General features: G+C 39.6%; 1 protein-coding gene across 9 annotated transcripts in view; it reads right to left on the bottom strand.

Annotated features, from left to right (window-relative positions):
- Positions 1–14,354, bottom strand: part of ERC1 (ELKS/RAB6-interacting/CAST family member 1) — a 450,240-nt gene that overhangs the window by 320,756 nt on the left and 115,130 nt on the right. For all 9 annotated transcript variants that reach the window (XM_060190339.1, XM_060190341.1, XM_060190340.1 and 6 more), the window contains one exon: positions 13,755–13,922. In XM_060190339.1, the coding sequence (XP_060046322.1) occupies positions 13,755–13,922 (168 nt within the window). The remainder of the gene's footprint in view (positions 1–13,754; positions 13,923–14,354) is intronic.

Genomic DNA, 14,354 nt, shown 5'->3' with positions numbered 1-14,354 from the left:
TAGAAACTTTTACAATAAAAATAGTGTTTATGGGGGCCAGGTGGTGGCGCACCTGGTTGATCGCACATGTTACAATGTGCAAGGACCCAGGTTCGAGCCCCTGGTTCCCACCTGCAGGGGGAAAGCTTCACAAGTGGTGAAGCTGGGCTGCAGGTGTCTCTCTCTCTATCTCTCTCCCTATTTCCCCCTTCCCTATCAATTTCTGTCTCTATCCAATAAATAAATAAAGATAATTTTTAAAAAATAATCATAATAGTGTTTATGGCATTCACCTCCCCTCCTCTCCAGTCAACTAGGCGTAACAAAGGAGACAACCTGGGACTGCAACAAGACAGGACTAGAACTACCTGGGAACCCACCAAATCACCAGAGCATCCAGAAACCACAGCTCTGCCCAGACCACAGCTCTACACAGTTGAGAAACTTCTCTAAAGAACAAAGAATATCGGGGGCAAGGCGGTAGTGCAGTGGGTTAAGCGCACATGGAGCAAAGCACAAGGACCAGCTTAAGGATCCTGGTTTGAGCCCCTGGCTTCCCTCACCTGCATGGGGGTCGCTTCACAAGTGGTGAAGAAGGTCTGCACATGTCTATCTTTCTCTCCCCCATCTCCTCCTCCTCTCTCGATTTCTCTCTGTCCTATCTAACAACAACAGCAATAACAACAATAATGACAACAACAAAAATAAATAATAGCAACAAAGGGGAAAAAAATTAAAAATAGCAAAAGAACAAAGATAAAATAATCTTCTTTAAAAAAGAGAACAAAGAATATCAAAGATCACCTGAGACTGCAACAAACGAGACTGGGACTACTTTGACAATCCACCAAGTCACTAGTGAGTGAAAACACATGTGGCTCATGGACAGAGAGGAACCTTATGTATTAGAACTTCAGTTTCTCTGTAGGGACAAGTCTTATTAGATCAGTAGAAGACCTATTTATGTACTCAGTCAAATTCATCTTAGAGGCCACTGTATAGCTCCTGCTGCTCAAAATCCAGTTTAAGTGAACCAGTGGCCACTGAAAGGGAGAAACTAACAGACTACTGAGCTAGTTAGTGAACAACTGGAGACCAGTCATACTGAGCCTTCACAAATTCCTTGGAATACTCCTATTTTCTCTATACCTAAGAAGTGTGGTAAGTGGAGAGTGCTACAAGATTTAAGACATGTTAGTGCTATAGGTATCTTACAACCAGGACTCCCAAATCCTCCTCTTATCCCCCCAAGATTATCCTTTAATTGTTATAGATTTCTTTTTTTTTAACCAGAGCACTGCTCAGCTCTGGTTTCTGGTGTGTAGAGGACAGAAATTAGGACTTTGGAGCCTCAGGCATGACAGTCTCTTTGCACAACCATTATGCTATCTATACCTGCCCATTATTATACATTTCAAAGACTTTTTTTTTTACTATTTCACTCCATCCATAGGATAAAGAAAAAAATTACCTTTGCCTTCCCTGTTCTAAATTCATCCAAACCTCTCCAGAGGTTTCAATGGAAAGTCTTGCCACAAGGAATGAAAAATAGTCCTAGCAGTTGTCAATTTTATGTTGATTTAGTACTAAAAAGTATCAGAGAGCAACTAATGCTCATCCAAACTGGTCATATTTATCCTCATATCAAACAATCCTTTTTTTTTAATTTCTTCTTTCTTTTTTTCCCCTTTTTTGGGGGGATTAATGTTTTACACTTGACAGTGAATACAATAGTTTGTACATGCATAACATTTCTCAGTTTTCCACATAACAATCCTTTTAAAACATGTGGAATTATATGTGTTAAAAATAACTCCTGAAAAATCCAATTAACCCCACCATGGATATATTTAGGATATAATATTATAAGCAAAACTGTTTCTCCTCAGCCAGTCAAGTTACATTTGCCTTCCTCCCTTACCCTTAATTCTTTACAGAAACTATTAGGTCAAATTAATTGGTTAAGTCCTTCCTTAGAAATTCCAACTTATCAGCTTTCAAATTTACTTAGCACTTTAAATGGAGACCCAGGGAGACCAGGAGGTAGCACAGCTGACTAAGCGCACATGGCATGGAGTGCAAGGACCCATGTAATAATCCTGGTTCAAACCCCCGGCTCTCCACCTGCAGTGGGGGTCACTTCACAAGCAGTGAATCAAGTCTGCAGGTGTCTTCCTCTCCTCTTTCGACTTCTCTCTGTCCTATCCGGCAACAATAATAACAACAACAAGGGCAACAAAAACAGGAAAAATAGCCTCTAGGAGCAGTGGATTCATAGTGCAGGCACCAAGCTCCAGTGATAACCCTGGAGAAAAAAAAAGGGGGGGAGAGACCCAGGAAACTGTCACTACTAGCATTGCAAGAATTGGAAGCTGTTAACCAGAGTTTATCATCCAAATATTCATGCCAAAAAAACCCACTGACCCTCATCCACTTGGCATTCAGGATCTATACTCAACTCAGTCTGTATGACAACTGATCCTGTTTGACAGTATCAGCTTTGGCTTCTATTAACTGAGTCTATTCCAGGACATAAGTTATGGTGAGTCAAGAGAGCAACAGAGAACTTACTGAATTCACTGACCTTCTACACAGTTAAAGAAGTCAAAATCTTGGGGCCCGGTGGTGGTGCACCTGGTTGAGTACACATGTTACAGTTCGAGCCCCCAGTCCCCACCTGCAGGGGGAAAGCTTTGAAGTGGTGAAACAGTGTCGCAGGTGTCTCTCTGTGTCTCCCTCTCTATTACCTTCCTCTGTTGTATGCTTCACATTGGTTTGGTCTCCCCCCAACCCCCGCCTCTGAGAGATTTGGTTTGGCCCTTGCTAGTTTCGTGCCTCTTTTTCTCCCTGCCCCCTATGCTACGTAGTTCCAGAGTTCTGGCGGAACCGCTGGAGAAGAAGGATGCAGGACAGATCTGTGTGGTGATTAGTTTAAGGGTCTCTCTTTGCCGCCAGAGGAGAAAGACAGGAGAGCACATTTGCCCGCTCGTGAATAAAGCTTCTCTGCCCAGCCGTGTGTCTCTGGTCGTCTCTGTCTACTGCCGCGAAGCTAGCCCGGCCAGCTGGAGCCACGAACTCTAACGACATTCTTCCCTCTTGATTTCTGGATGACTATCCAATAGACATAATTTTTTTTTAAGTTAAAAAAAAGAAGTCAAAATCTTAGAATTTATAAAAATCAAGGACTCTCTGGAGGCATGGTTTATGGAATAACTGCCATCAGATTGGCACTCTCCCCAAAACAACAAGAGACCACACTGGACACATAATCTACAGCTGAAAGATCTGTAGCCTCAGGTGGTTGCTCCTGCATGGCTGGGGCAAAAGGGCACAAGCTGAAAAACCAACATAGTCTAGCCAGAGCTCTGGGCAGCACAGCAACAAGCTGTGCCATTTTGGGAATTGAGTGTAATTCTCAAGCCCTGGAGAAAAGAAAAAGGAGCTTAAAACCTCTCAATCTTTGACTCGGGAGTCCTTATAGACTTCCAAATTTAAGGCAAGGACAGAACAACAACAAAAACAAAACAGCTTTCGTGACCACAAGACAGCCCAAAATACACACCACACACACAAACACATACACACACACACACCCCGCCTCGGATCACACAAACAAGAGAAACCTAGAAATAAAACAGGCACCTCATATATGACAAAGGGATCAAATCTGCCCAATTGAGAAATGGTCTCTTTAATAAACAGTGTTGACAGAATTGGACAGCCACATGTAGAAAAATGAAACTAGACCACCAACTAACAACAACACCATACACCAAAATTAACTCAAAATGGATCAAAGATATGGGTATTAGACCTGAAAATATAAAATACAAAGAAGAACATACTGGTGAAACATTTCATGACACCAACACTAAAGACATATTTAGGGACTTCACCGCATGAGCAAGGGAAACAAAAACAAGATTGAACAAATGGGATTATATCAAATTTAAAAGCTTCCATACATCAAAAGAAAACCCCGTAAGGATAAACAGGAAATGTAGCAACTGGGAGATCATATTCACACATCATACTTCAAACATGCAGTTGATATCAAACATGTATAAAGAACTCATACAGCTCAACAAAAAGAAAAAAGAACCCAATAAAAAAGTGGGCTGAAGTTATGAATAGACAGTTCTCTAAAGAAGAGAGACACATGGCCCACAGACATATGTGGAAATGCTCTAATTCACTCATCACCAGAGAAATGCAAATTAAACCACATTGAGATACCATCTCACATCTGCAAGAATGGCCTTCATCAGCAAAACAGGAGAGGATAAATGTTGGAAAGGATGTAGAGAGAAACAAACTCTATTACACTGTTGGTGGGAACGTAAATTGGAGATGATGATTGGCCCATGTCTACAAACTTAGGGGAACTGTGATGGCTTGCAGTGGAGGCTACTGAAGATTCAGAGTCCTGATGGTGGGAATGGAGTGGATTTATACCCCTATTGACATGTAATTTTGTAAATCAATATTAAGTCACTAATAAAAATCTAAGAAAAATCAATAAATCACATACTAGGTTATGTGTGCCTAATTTTTGCATTCTAGCTTGTATATTCCACTTTTACTTTTTTCACTTCTGGAGCTTTACTGCTCCAGGATAACTTTTTTATTAGTGATTTAATAATGATTTACAATTATAAGTTAATAGAGGTATAATTCCACACTGTTCCCACCACCAGAGTTCTGTGTCCCCATTCCCCTCCAGCAGAAACTGCAATAATTCTCCCAAGGTCACAGATATGGGTTGACCATATGTCTATATATGTAAGTATATCTCTATGTATGTGTATATATATTTTTCCCCATTTTTATTCATTTCATTGGTCCTATCTTCAATTCCTTTCCAAGTGATATCTATGCCTCTTACAAATTCCAAGTGTCCTTCCTTTTTCCTCTTTTCTCTCAGGTAAGTGTCTCTGATAATATCAGAGACACTTTCATGATAATATAAAAATAAAAGATTCCTGGTGACAAATGTTTCTGGTTCCAGTGAAACTGGGGTTCAGAGCCCCTATCATTTCCCTCCTCTGGGAGTATAGACCAAAATTCTCTTTGGGGTGCAGAACAAAGGACTTATGGCTTCTGTAAATGCTTCTCTTCAGAACATGGATGTCCAGGCAGACTTTTTCAGATGGAGACAGAAAGAGAAAGAGGAAAAGAAACTATAGCACCAAAGCTTCCAGGCTGGATACTGGATCACAACATGTCAAATATATACATAGTGGATTTATCTAACCAGTAGCCACAAGTAAAATAAAAAAACTTACCTAAGAAACATTTTACACAAAATGCACTGTTAAACTATTAGAATAAAACTAGAAGGTCTATAAATTTTTAATTACAGGTTAAGTCTTAACTGCCTAATTTCCTTTTCTCATTTTTTTCTCAACATTAGTACTTAAAACCAAAAAGGTTTTTCATTCATTTTTCACTACTTCTGCATATTTCTCATCTGCCAGTAGTCAGTCTCCTACACAAAACCTGTGAGAGATCTCCTAGTGCTGCCTCTTTACCAAAAGTACTGAACTGTACTTTACATTTGATCCCTGATTCAGTTAAGTGACCTGGAAATGTGCCAGTGCTAAGCAGTCATAAAAACATACAAACCTATAAGAACTGGTGGATAGAAAGGTGTTTAAGAAAAAAAAATGAAAATTTGGACCTGCGAGATAGTTCACTTGGATAGTGTACTTGCTTTGTCCTGGACACAACCCAGGTTCAATCCTGGCCTCCACTACACTGAGGGAAACTTAAGTGCTGTGGTGTCTTTCTCTCTATTTCTGTTTTTCTATTAAATATATATATATATATATATATATATATATATATATATATATATATATATATATGTATGTATGTATCCTGAAGCAGTGATGCCCCGACAATGATCAAAAAAAAACTTTTATAAGCATATAAACTTGTAGTGTTGGTACATCTAGAAAGGCTGACTCTGCTGTTTTTCAATTTTTTATATCTAATTACTAAATATTGCATACTAAGTATTCAATTCAAATCACTCCTACTCTTTCTCCTGCTCTGCTTTTGCATGTAAAGCAGAATTTAAATTTGCTAGTCTGGGAACCTGAGATAAAAACAACCACAAAAACCACTTTGCCTACTACTAGATTAATTGCCCTGAATTCTTTACTGATCTTTTGGTTCACAGTGACCTAAATTCACAGTATAATTTTGTGTGAGGTCCACATTTTGCAAACCACAAAAAGCCATATTGAGGAAAACCCCTCGGAGACTCACAGGACCCAGAATCATCACCCCAACACCAGTCCTGGCAGGAAGAATAAGCCTTTGCTTATTCACAGTACTGAGAGAAGGAGCAGCATCTACCCAGCTGCCAAGAATCAAGGTTTATGGCTTAAATAAAAACAAAAGGTTTTCCCCTGCCAGATTTTCTCTGACAAAGGACATAGAGGAGGAGAAAAAAAAAAAAAAAAATTCCCTGCAGATTTAACCTCTTACTTCTGATCATAAAACTATTATCTCAACTTATCTTTTGTTGTTGTTATAACCAAGGGCTTACCCTTTTGGAATGACTGTTTCAAAGAGAGACAGAGAAAGACTATACCACCAAAGTGTGGTGAGGGAAAATACGCCCAGGTGGAGGGTGGTGGGGGAACTGGGTAGTGAATATGGCAAAGTAGGCACCCTCCCAGGTAAATTACCACAACCTTTATTTATTTATTTTCTTTTTTTTTTAATTTTTTTCAATATTTATTTATTTTTCCTTTTGTTGCCCTTGTTGTTTTATTGTTGTAGTTATTATTATTGTTGTAGTTGGATAGGACAGAGAGAAATGGAGAGAGGAGGGGAAGACAGAGAGGAGGAGAGAAAGATAGACACCTGCAGACCTGCTTCACCGCTTGTGAAGCGACTCCCCTGCAAGTGGGGAGGCAGGGGATCGAACCAGGATCTTCACGCGGGTCCTTGAGCTTTGCACCATGTGTGCTTAACCTGCTGCACTACTGCCCAACTCCCACCACGACCTTTCTTAACACCTTTTATTTTACACCAATAAACAAATCTGTGTAAGTGTACCTAAGTGGTGAGACCTGGCTGCATACAAACAATGGCTTGATTCCTAAAATTCTTCTCTTGGCTTTCCCAATATGACTTGCTTTTTTTTTTTCTAATAATTCTTTTCTCAAAATTTATTTATTATTGGATAGAGACAGAGAGAAACTGAGAGTTGAAGGGGAGAGAAAGAGATAGAGAGACATCTGCAGCCCTTGTGAACCACTTGTGAAGCTTTGCTTCTGCAGGTGGGGACCAGGAGTTTGAACATGGGTCCTGTGTGCTGTAATATATATAATTTGTCCAAGACCACTACCACCTGGCCCCCCTAAAAATTCTATGACCACCTCATCAATGTGTCCTGGATCCTCGCATCTCCAGAGCTCTGATCCAGTAGGGAAAGATAAAAATCAGCTGGGGATAAAATTTATCTTCTTTTCTTTTTCTTTTCTTTCCTTTTCTAGAACTGACAAATTGGGAAGGGGAAGGGAGATTGAGAGAGACCTGCAGACCTGCTTCACTGCTCATGAAGCTTCCCCCCTGCAGATGGGAAGTGGAGGCTTTGAGCATGAGTCCTTGCACATGGGATTTGTTTAGCAACAGACTTAAATAAATCCACTGAGTACATATCCCTCACCTTCTCTTTATTCAGTCATCTATTTATGCATTTTTATTTTTTTAACATTATTATTATTATTTTTTTACCAGAGCACTACTCAGCTCTGGTTTATGGTGGTGTGGGGAATTGAACCTGGGACTTCAGAGCCTCAGGCATGACGGTGTCTTTGCATAACCATTATGCTACCTACCCCCACCCCATCTATGCATTTTAAAAATAATTCCATATATGTACTATTGTAAATAATGTTGCAAATATCCTTTCATATCCTTCAGATAAATGACTAGATGTACTATTTCAGGATCACAAGGTATTTTCTTTCTTTTATAAATTTATATTTTTTAATTATTTTATATTTATTTATTTGTATCCCCTTTTGTTACCCATGTTTTTTATTGTTGTTGCTATTGATGTCATTGTTGTTAGATAGGACAGAGAGAAACGGAGAGAGGAGGGGAAGACAGAGGGGGGAGAGAAAGATAGACACCTGCAAACCTGCTTCACCACTTGTGAAGCGACCCCCCTGCAGGTGGGGAGCCAGGGGATCAAACCGGGATCTTTTTGCCAGTCCTTGCACTTTGCGCCATGTGCGCTTAACCTGCTACGCTACCACCCGACTCCCTGCATTTTATTTTTTAATGAGATAGGGAGACAAACAGAGCATCAACCCAGCATATACAGTCCTGGGATCAAACTCAGGACCTCATGCTTTCAAGTCCAATGCCCATTCATCCTACCACCTGGGGCTACAGTGTTTTTGCACTGTTTTGTTGTGGTGCTGGTTATTCACAAAAGCCTTTCATGTCTAAGGCACCAAAGGTCCCAGGTTCAACCTCCAGCACCACCATAACCTGCAGGGAAGTCGCTTCACAAGTGGTGAAGCCGGTCTGCAGGTGTCTATCTTTCTCTTCCTCTCTATCTTCCCCTCCTCTCTCCATTTCTCTCTGTCCTATCCAACAACAATGACAACAATAATAACTACAGCACCACTAAGCCAGAACTAAGTAGTTCAGTGCTCTGATTTATAATAAAATAAAAAAGGGAGGAAAAAATCTTCAACTTGAATACCATTTTAAAATCTAATTACTATTATTTGTGTTTTCTATTATCTCCTAAATCTAATTTGTCATATTTTCCAAAAAATTATTTTCATCTAGCTTTTCAGGCTTTCTAGAGTATAGATTTAGATAATTTTCTATACTTTTTTCCAGTCACTATTTTTTTTAATATTAATTTATTTATTCCCTTTTGTTGCCCTTGTTTTTTGTTGTTGTTGTTGCTGTTGTAATTACTATTGATGTCGTTGTTTTGGATAGGACAGAGAGAAACGGAGAGAGGAGGGGAAGACAGAGGGGGAGAGAAAGATAGACACCTGCAGACCTGCAGGTGGGGAGCCGGGCGCTTGAACCGGGATCTTTACGTTGGTCCTTGTGCTTTGCACCACCTAAACCTACCGCCCAACTCCCAATCTTCTACACCTTTTTAAACTCTGTAACCCTAGTAGTTACTTCTTTATTATTTTGTCAGATGTTCTGGTGAAATTAACTTGTTTTTTTTTATTTATTTTTTATTTAAGAAAGGATTAATTAACAAAACCATAGGGTAGGAGGGGTACAACTCCACACAATTCCCACCACCCAATCTCCATATCCCACCCCCTCCCCTGATAGCTTTCCCATTCTCTATCCCTCTGGGAGCATGGACCCAGGGTTGTTGTGGGTTGCAGAAGGTGGAAGGTCTGGCTTCTGTAATTGCTTCCCCACTGAACATGGACGTTGATTGGTCGGTCTATACTCCCAGTCTGCCTCTCTCTTTCCAAGTCTGGAACTTGTTTTTTTAAGGAGGGGAGGGAATCATGCATCGCCTGCCTCTCTCTTTCCAAGTCTGGAACTTGTTTTTTTAAGGAGGGGAGGGAATCATGCATCGCCACTAGGGTCTCACTGCTCCAGGTTGACTTTATAAAGTAAAGAGAAAGAGATAGAGATAAGAGAACAGAACCTAAGTTTACGCCAATGCAATGCCAAGTTCAAAAGTGGATCATGAACATTGCAAAGCAAGTACTCTATCCAGGTGAGCTGTCCTGCTGGCCCTAACCTTTGTTCACAGAACTTTTGGTTTGATCCTCATCTATTGATTTCTGACATAATTACTACTCAGTGCTTTTCTTCTAGCTTCCGACTTTGAATGTTTAGCTTATTCTTCTTTTCTCATAAAAGCATTTTTTAATATAACCAGATGTTTAATCTAAATACTACTTTGGCTATACCCTGTAAAATTTCTTTTATGTTCTTCACCACACATTCTGATACACTACATTAAATTTCAAAATGTTTTATACTTCTCCTTCAACCCAAGGACCTTTCAACAGTATATTTTCAGATTTCAAACTTATTTGTGGCTTTGTGTTATAGAACTCTTTATTCCTGACTTCCAAGTTTGCTAAATTAGGGTTAAGAGAATGAGAGAACAGAAGTTAGGTGGTAGCACAGAGGGTTCAGTACACATGGAACATGGAACACAAGGACCAGCCTAAGGATCCCAGTTCCAGACCCAGGCTCCCCAACTACAGGGGGGGAGGTCACACTTCACAGGTGGTGAAGAAGTTATACAGGTGTCTGTCTTTCTCTCCCCCTCTTATCTCCCCTCCTCCCTTGATTTCTCTGTCCTATCCAGTAACAGCAATGACAACAATAATATTAATGACAACAACAAAGGTGAGAACAACAAAAGGGGGAAAAAAGAGCCTCCAGGAGCAGTGGATTTGTAGCGCAGGCACCGAGCCCCAGCAATAACCCTGAAGGCGAGAGAGAGCGAGCGAGAGAGAGAGAATGAGATAACATAGTAGATATAAATTTGATCCTTGTAAGTTTTGAAGCAATTTTATTGGGTTCTAACATGAGAAAAATGTTCTGGAAAAGGTAGTCTTTGTCAGTGATCACCATAAATTTTTAAGAAAAATTAAATGCTATTAAGTAAGCATATTATATTCATATAATTATCTCAAATGCAAAAGGAAATATTTTATGTTTTATCTTTTCAGATGATTTTGATATTTAAGTAATTGTCCTAGTAATTTTTGGAGTAATCACTGAAATTCAGCTATCCCTAATAATGGCTTAAGAACAAATATAAAATCCATTTAAAAATTATCACAAATGTATACCCTTTATTCTCTATGGAACAAGAAGTCAACCATGAGCTCATCTGAGTGGGTCCTAGCTAATAAGAACATTATTTGAGTGGGGTACAAAGAAAGGGATGGATTGTCAAAGGGGAAAGTCCTTTATTAGGCAGGACAAGCTTTTAATAAATATTTGTGTTGTCTATTAAATAACTGCCCATTTTTCTGCTTTGCACACCTGCTGCCTCCGTGCAAAGCAATCACAATAGCAATCATGGAAGAAGGTACACCTCTGGAGCAATGGCACCCTCTTCTGAACATTTTCCCAAACTGCAAGCATAACAGTTAACTGATCTCTACTACAGCCAGAAAAGACTTGGTATGTGGCATCTTCTATTAAGTTTATTCCCTGAGTAAATCTCAATTTAGTTTAATATATTATGGGGTGGGTTTTTTGTCTAAATAAAAATTATGCAAATGAAAACTAATTATGTTCTAACATTTTAACAAAATATATGTATTAGCTGAGTTTATTACAAGAATTATCGATGACAACAAACAGTGAACAAAAAAGCATTATGAATCAGACACTAGAAACAAATAAACTAGTTCAAATCTAACAACATCCTTATGATTTCGGCACACCTCTTTAACACATGTATAAAGAGGAGAATAATCAAATTAAATGACATGCTGAGGATTATGCATTTGCTATGAAGTGGTAAAGCTGAACTTTAAATCGAGTAATTAAAAAGCCCAAAACCTTATTTATTCCAAACGCATTCCTGTGAAACAGGCTGGAACATATCAAACATACGTTGTCATAATAACATTGAAACTGATTAAACAGAAAAAAAAAAAAAACAGGAGTGGAAAGATAGTTCACAGAGTGGGTGTATGCCTTGACACACACACAAAGCCAAGCTCCAGTCAGAGCATGACATGGGAGGCACTATGGCAATAGGAGACACTCCAATGCTGTGGTACCTCTCCTTTTCCTTCTATTTCTATCTCCCTCTGAATGAACAGGCAGTCTACAGCAGTAAAATCAGACATTTATAAGGTACCATCTCCACTAGGAAAAAACTACTTCGGGGGCTGGGTGCAAAGTGCAAGGGCCAGCATAAAGACCAGTTAAGTATCCCGGTTAGAGCCCCCAGCTCCCCACCTGCAAGGGGGGGGGGGGTGCTTCGTAAGGGGTAAAGCAGGTCTACAGGTGTCTTTCTTTCTCTCCTCCTCTCTTGAGTTCTCTCTGTCCTATCCAACAACAACAGCTATAACAACAATAACAACCACAACAAGGGCAATAAAAATGGGAAAAATAGTCTCCAGGAGCAACGGATTCGTAATGCTGACACTAAGCCCCAGTGATAACCCTGGAGATATATGTGTGTGTGTGTGTGTGTGTGTGTGTGTGTGTGTGTGTGTGTGTGTATGTGTGTGTGTATACACACACACATACACATACACACACACACATATATATATCCAAGATGTGCATTATTTTTCTTATATAAAGAGAGCTATTAAACTCTTCCTGATCTCCTAATTGAACTATTTTTAGACATACTTTTAAGACAAAATAAAATCAATATATCCAGGGTCAGTGGTGGCACACAGGGTTAAGTGCACAAAGTGTGAAGCACAAGGACTTGCTCAAGGATGCCGGTTCAAGCCCCTGGCTCCCTACTGCAGGAGGGGGGTAACTTCACAAGCAGTGAAGCAGGCCTGCAGTTCTCTTTCTCTCCGCCTCTTCTCCCAATTTCTCTCTATCTTATCCTATAAACTTGAAAAAGTAGACACCAGGAGCAGTGGATTCGTAGTGCCAGACCAAGCCCCAGCAATAACCTTGGAAATAAATAAATAAATGAATAAATAAAATCCAAATAATATCATCAATTCTGTCCCTTCCTTTGAACACTACAAAAAGCCATGGGAACAGAAAAACATACACCCATACATATAATGATCTAGACATAGGATCAGCTATGAGATAAAAACCAGAGCTTTCTTTAGGTGTTTCTTTTACATACTTCTTGAAATATGAAGGACCACATGGCAGTGCATGCATGGGGGTGGCGCGAGCTTTGAAGCAGGGCTGCAGGTGTCTGTCTCTCTTCCTCCCTCCCTCCATCTCTCCCTCCCCTCTCAATTTCTCTCTGTCCTATCAAATGTATCAAATAAATGAAGGGGAGGGAAGAGATGGCCATTGGGAATGGTGTATTCATCATGCAGGATCAGAATGCCAGTGATAACCTTAGTGATAAAATAAATAAACAAACAAACAGGAACTTATGCTAAGTTCAAATTATTAAAACTATATTATTCTACCCCACTAGGGAAAAACAGAAATAGGCTGGGGGTATGGATCAAACAATGCCCATTTCCAGTGAAGAAGCGATTACAGAAGCCAGAACTCCTACCTTCTACACCCCAAAATCAATTTTGATTCATATTCCTAGTGGGAGAGAAGTGACAGGAGGAAGAGGATTAAGTGGGCTATGAACTCCAGTTCTATCAGCACAGGAAGAAAGAGGAGGAAAGGAGGAGAGAAAATTAGATGAAGTAATAGGGTTATGTGTGGCTTGAAGGGGAAGAGAGGACTGGACTGGAAGAAAAAGGAGACAATTATGTACAACTGTGGGCAGATAGTTGTAGAGATGATAGTTAACCCATGTCTGAAACCTTAGAAGAACTGCTGTGGTTTGCAATGGAGGGACTGGGAATTCAAAACTCTGGTAGCGGGAAGGGTGTGGAATTATATCCCTGCTGACATGTGATTTTGTAAATAAATATTAAATCAATAATAAAATTAAAAGATATGTATGTAAACTGTACCAGTTTTGATTTGCTTAAGAACTGAAGTTATTATATCTAAATACAATAACTGAATACACTGCTAAAGAATTATACCATATCTCCCAAATTTAAGCAGAACAAGCAATACCAGGAACAGGTGCCCAGAAGTCATGTCCCAGAACCTCTTACCTCAGTCTGTAGAATGGCAGCTCTTTGCTCCTTTGCAGTCAAGGACTCCTTTAATACTTCAATGTGTTGCTTACTGTCTGAGAACTGATTTGTGAGTGTTTCTAGCTTTGTCTGGAGAGCTAGTAGTTCTGTGTCCTTTCTGGACAGCTCCTGCTTCACCTGACCAATCTAGAGAAGGAAGTAATACATTGTTAGGAAAAAACAAAATAGAATAACCACCTCTGATGAGGAACAATAAAAAACTCTAAATCACAAGATAGGAAACCAAAAGCAAAGTTTATTTTTTATTATTATTTCATCACCACTGGGGCTTTTCAACTCCAGGCAGACTTTTTCTGATGGAAGAGGCAGAGACAGAGACAAAAGGGAAAGATAGCATAGCCTGATGAGAGTCGTGCCCTGACCTAGGTCATATATTTGACAAAGCAGACACATTATCCCTGTGAGCTTTCCTGACTGCCCTTATCAGAGTTATTTTCATGATAGAACATAATTCATCTTTTTTACAGCATTTAACCTTAGAAAAAACTCTTTCCCCCCCCACCCTGCCACAAAAGAAACAAACTTTATTCAACAAACAGATATTTCCAGTTTTCAATT

The sequence above is a fragment of the Erinaceus europaeus genome, chromosome 4 (genome assembly GCF_950295315.1).
Source record: "Erinaceus europaeus chromosome 4, mEriEur2.1, whole genome shotgun sequence".
NCBI classification, from domain to species: domain Eukaryota; kingdom Metazoa; phylum Chordata; class Mammalia; order Eulipotyphla; family Erinaceidae; genus Erinaceus; species Erinaceus europaeus.
Note: the sequence above shows the minus strand (reverse complement) of the source record. Positions and strands in the feature narration are given on the sequence as shown.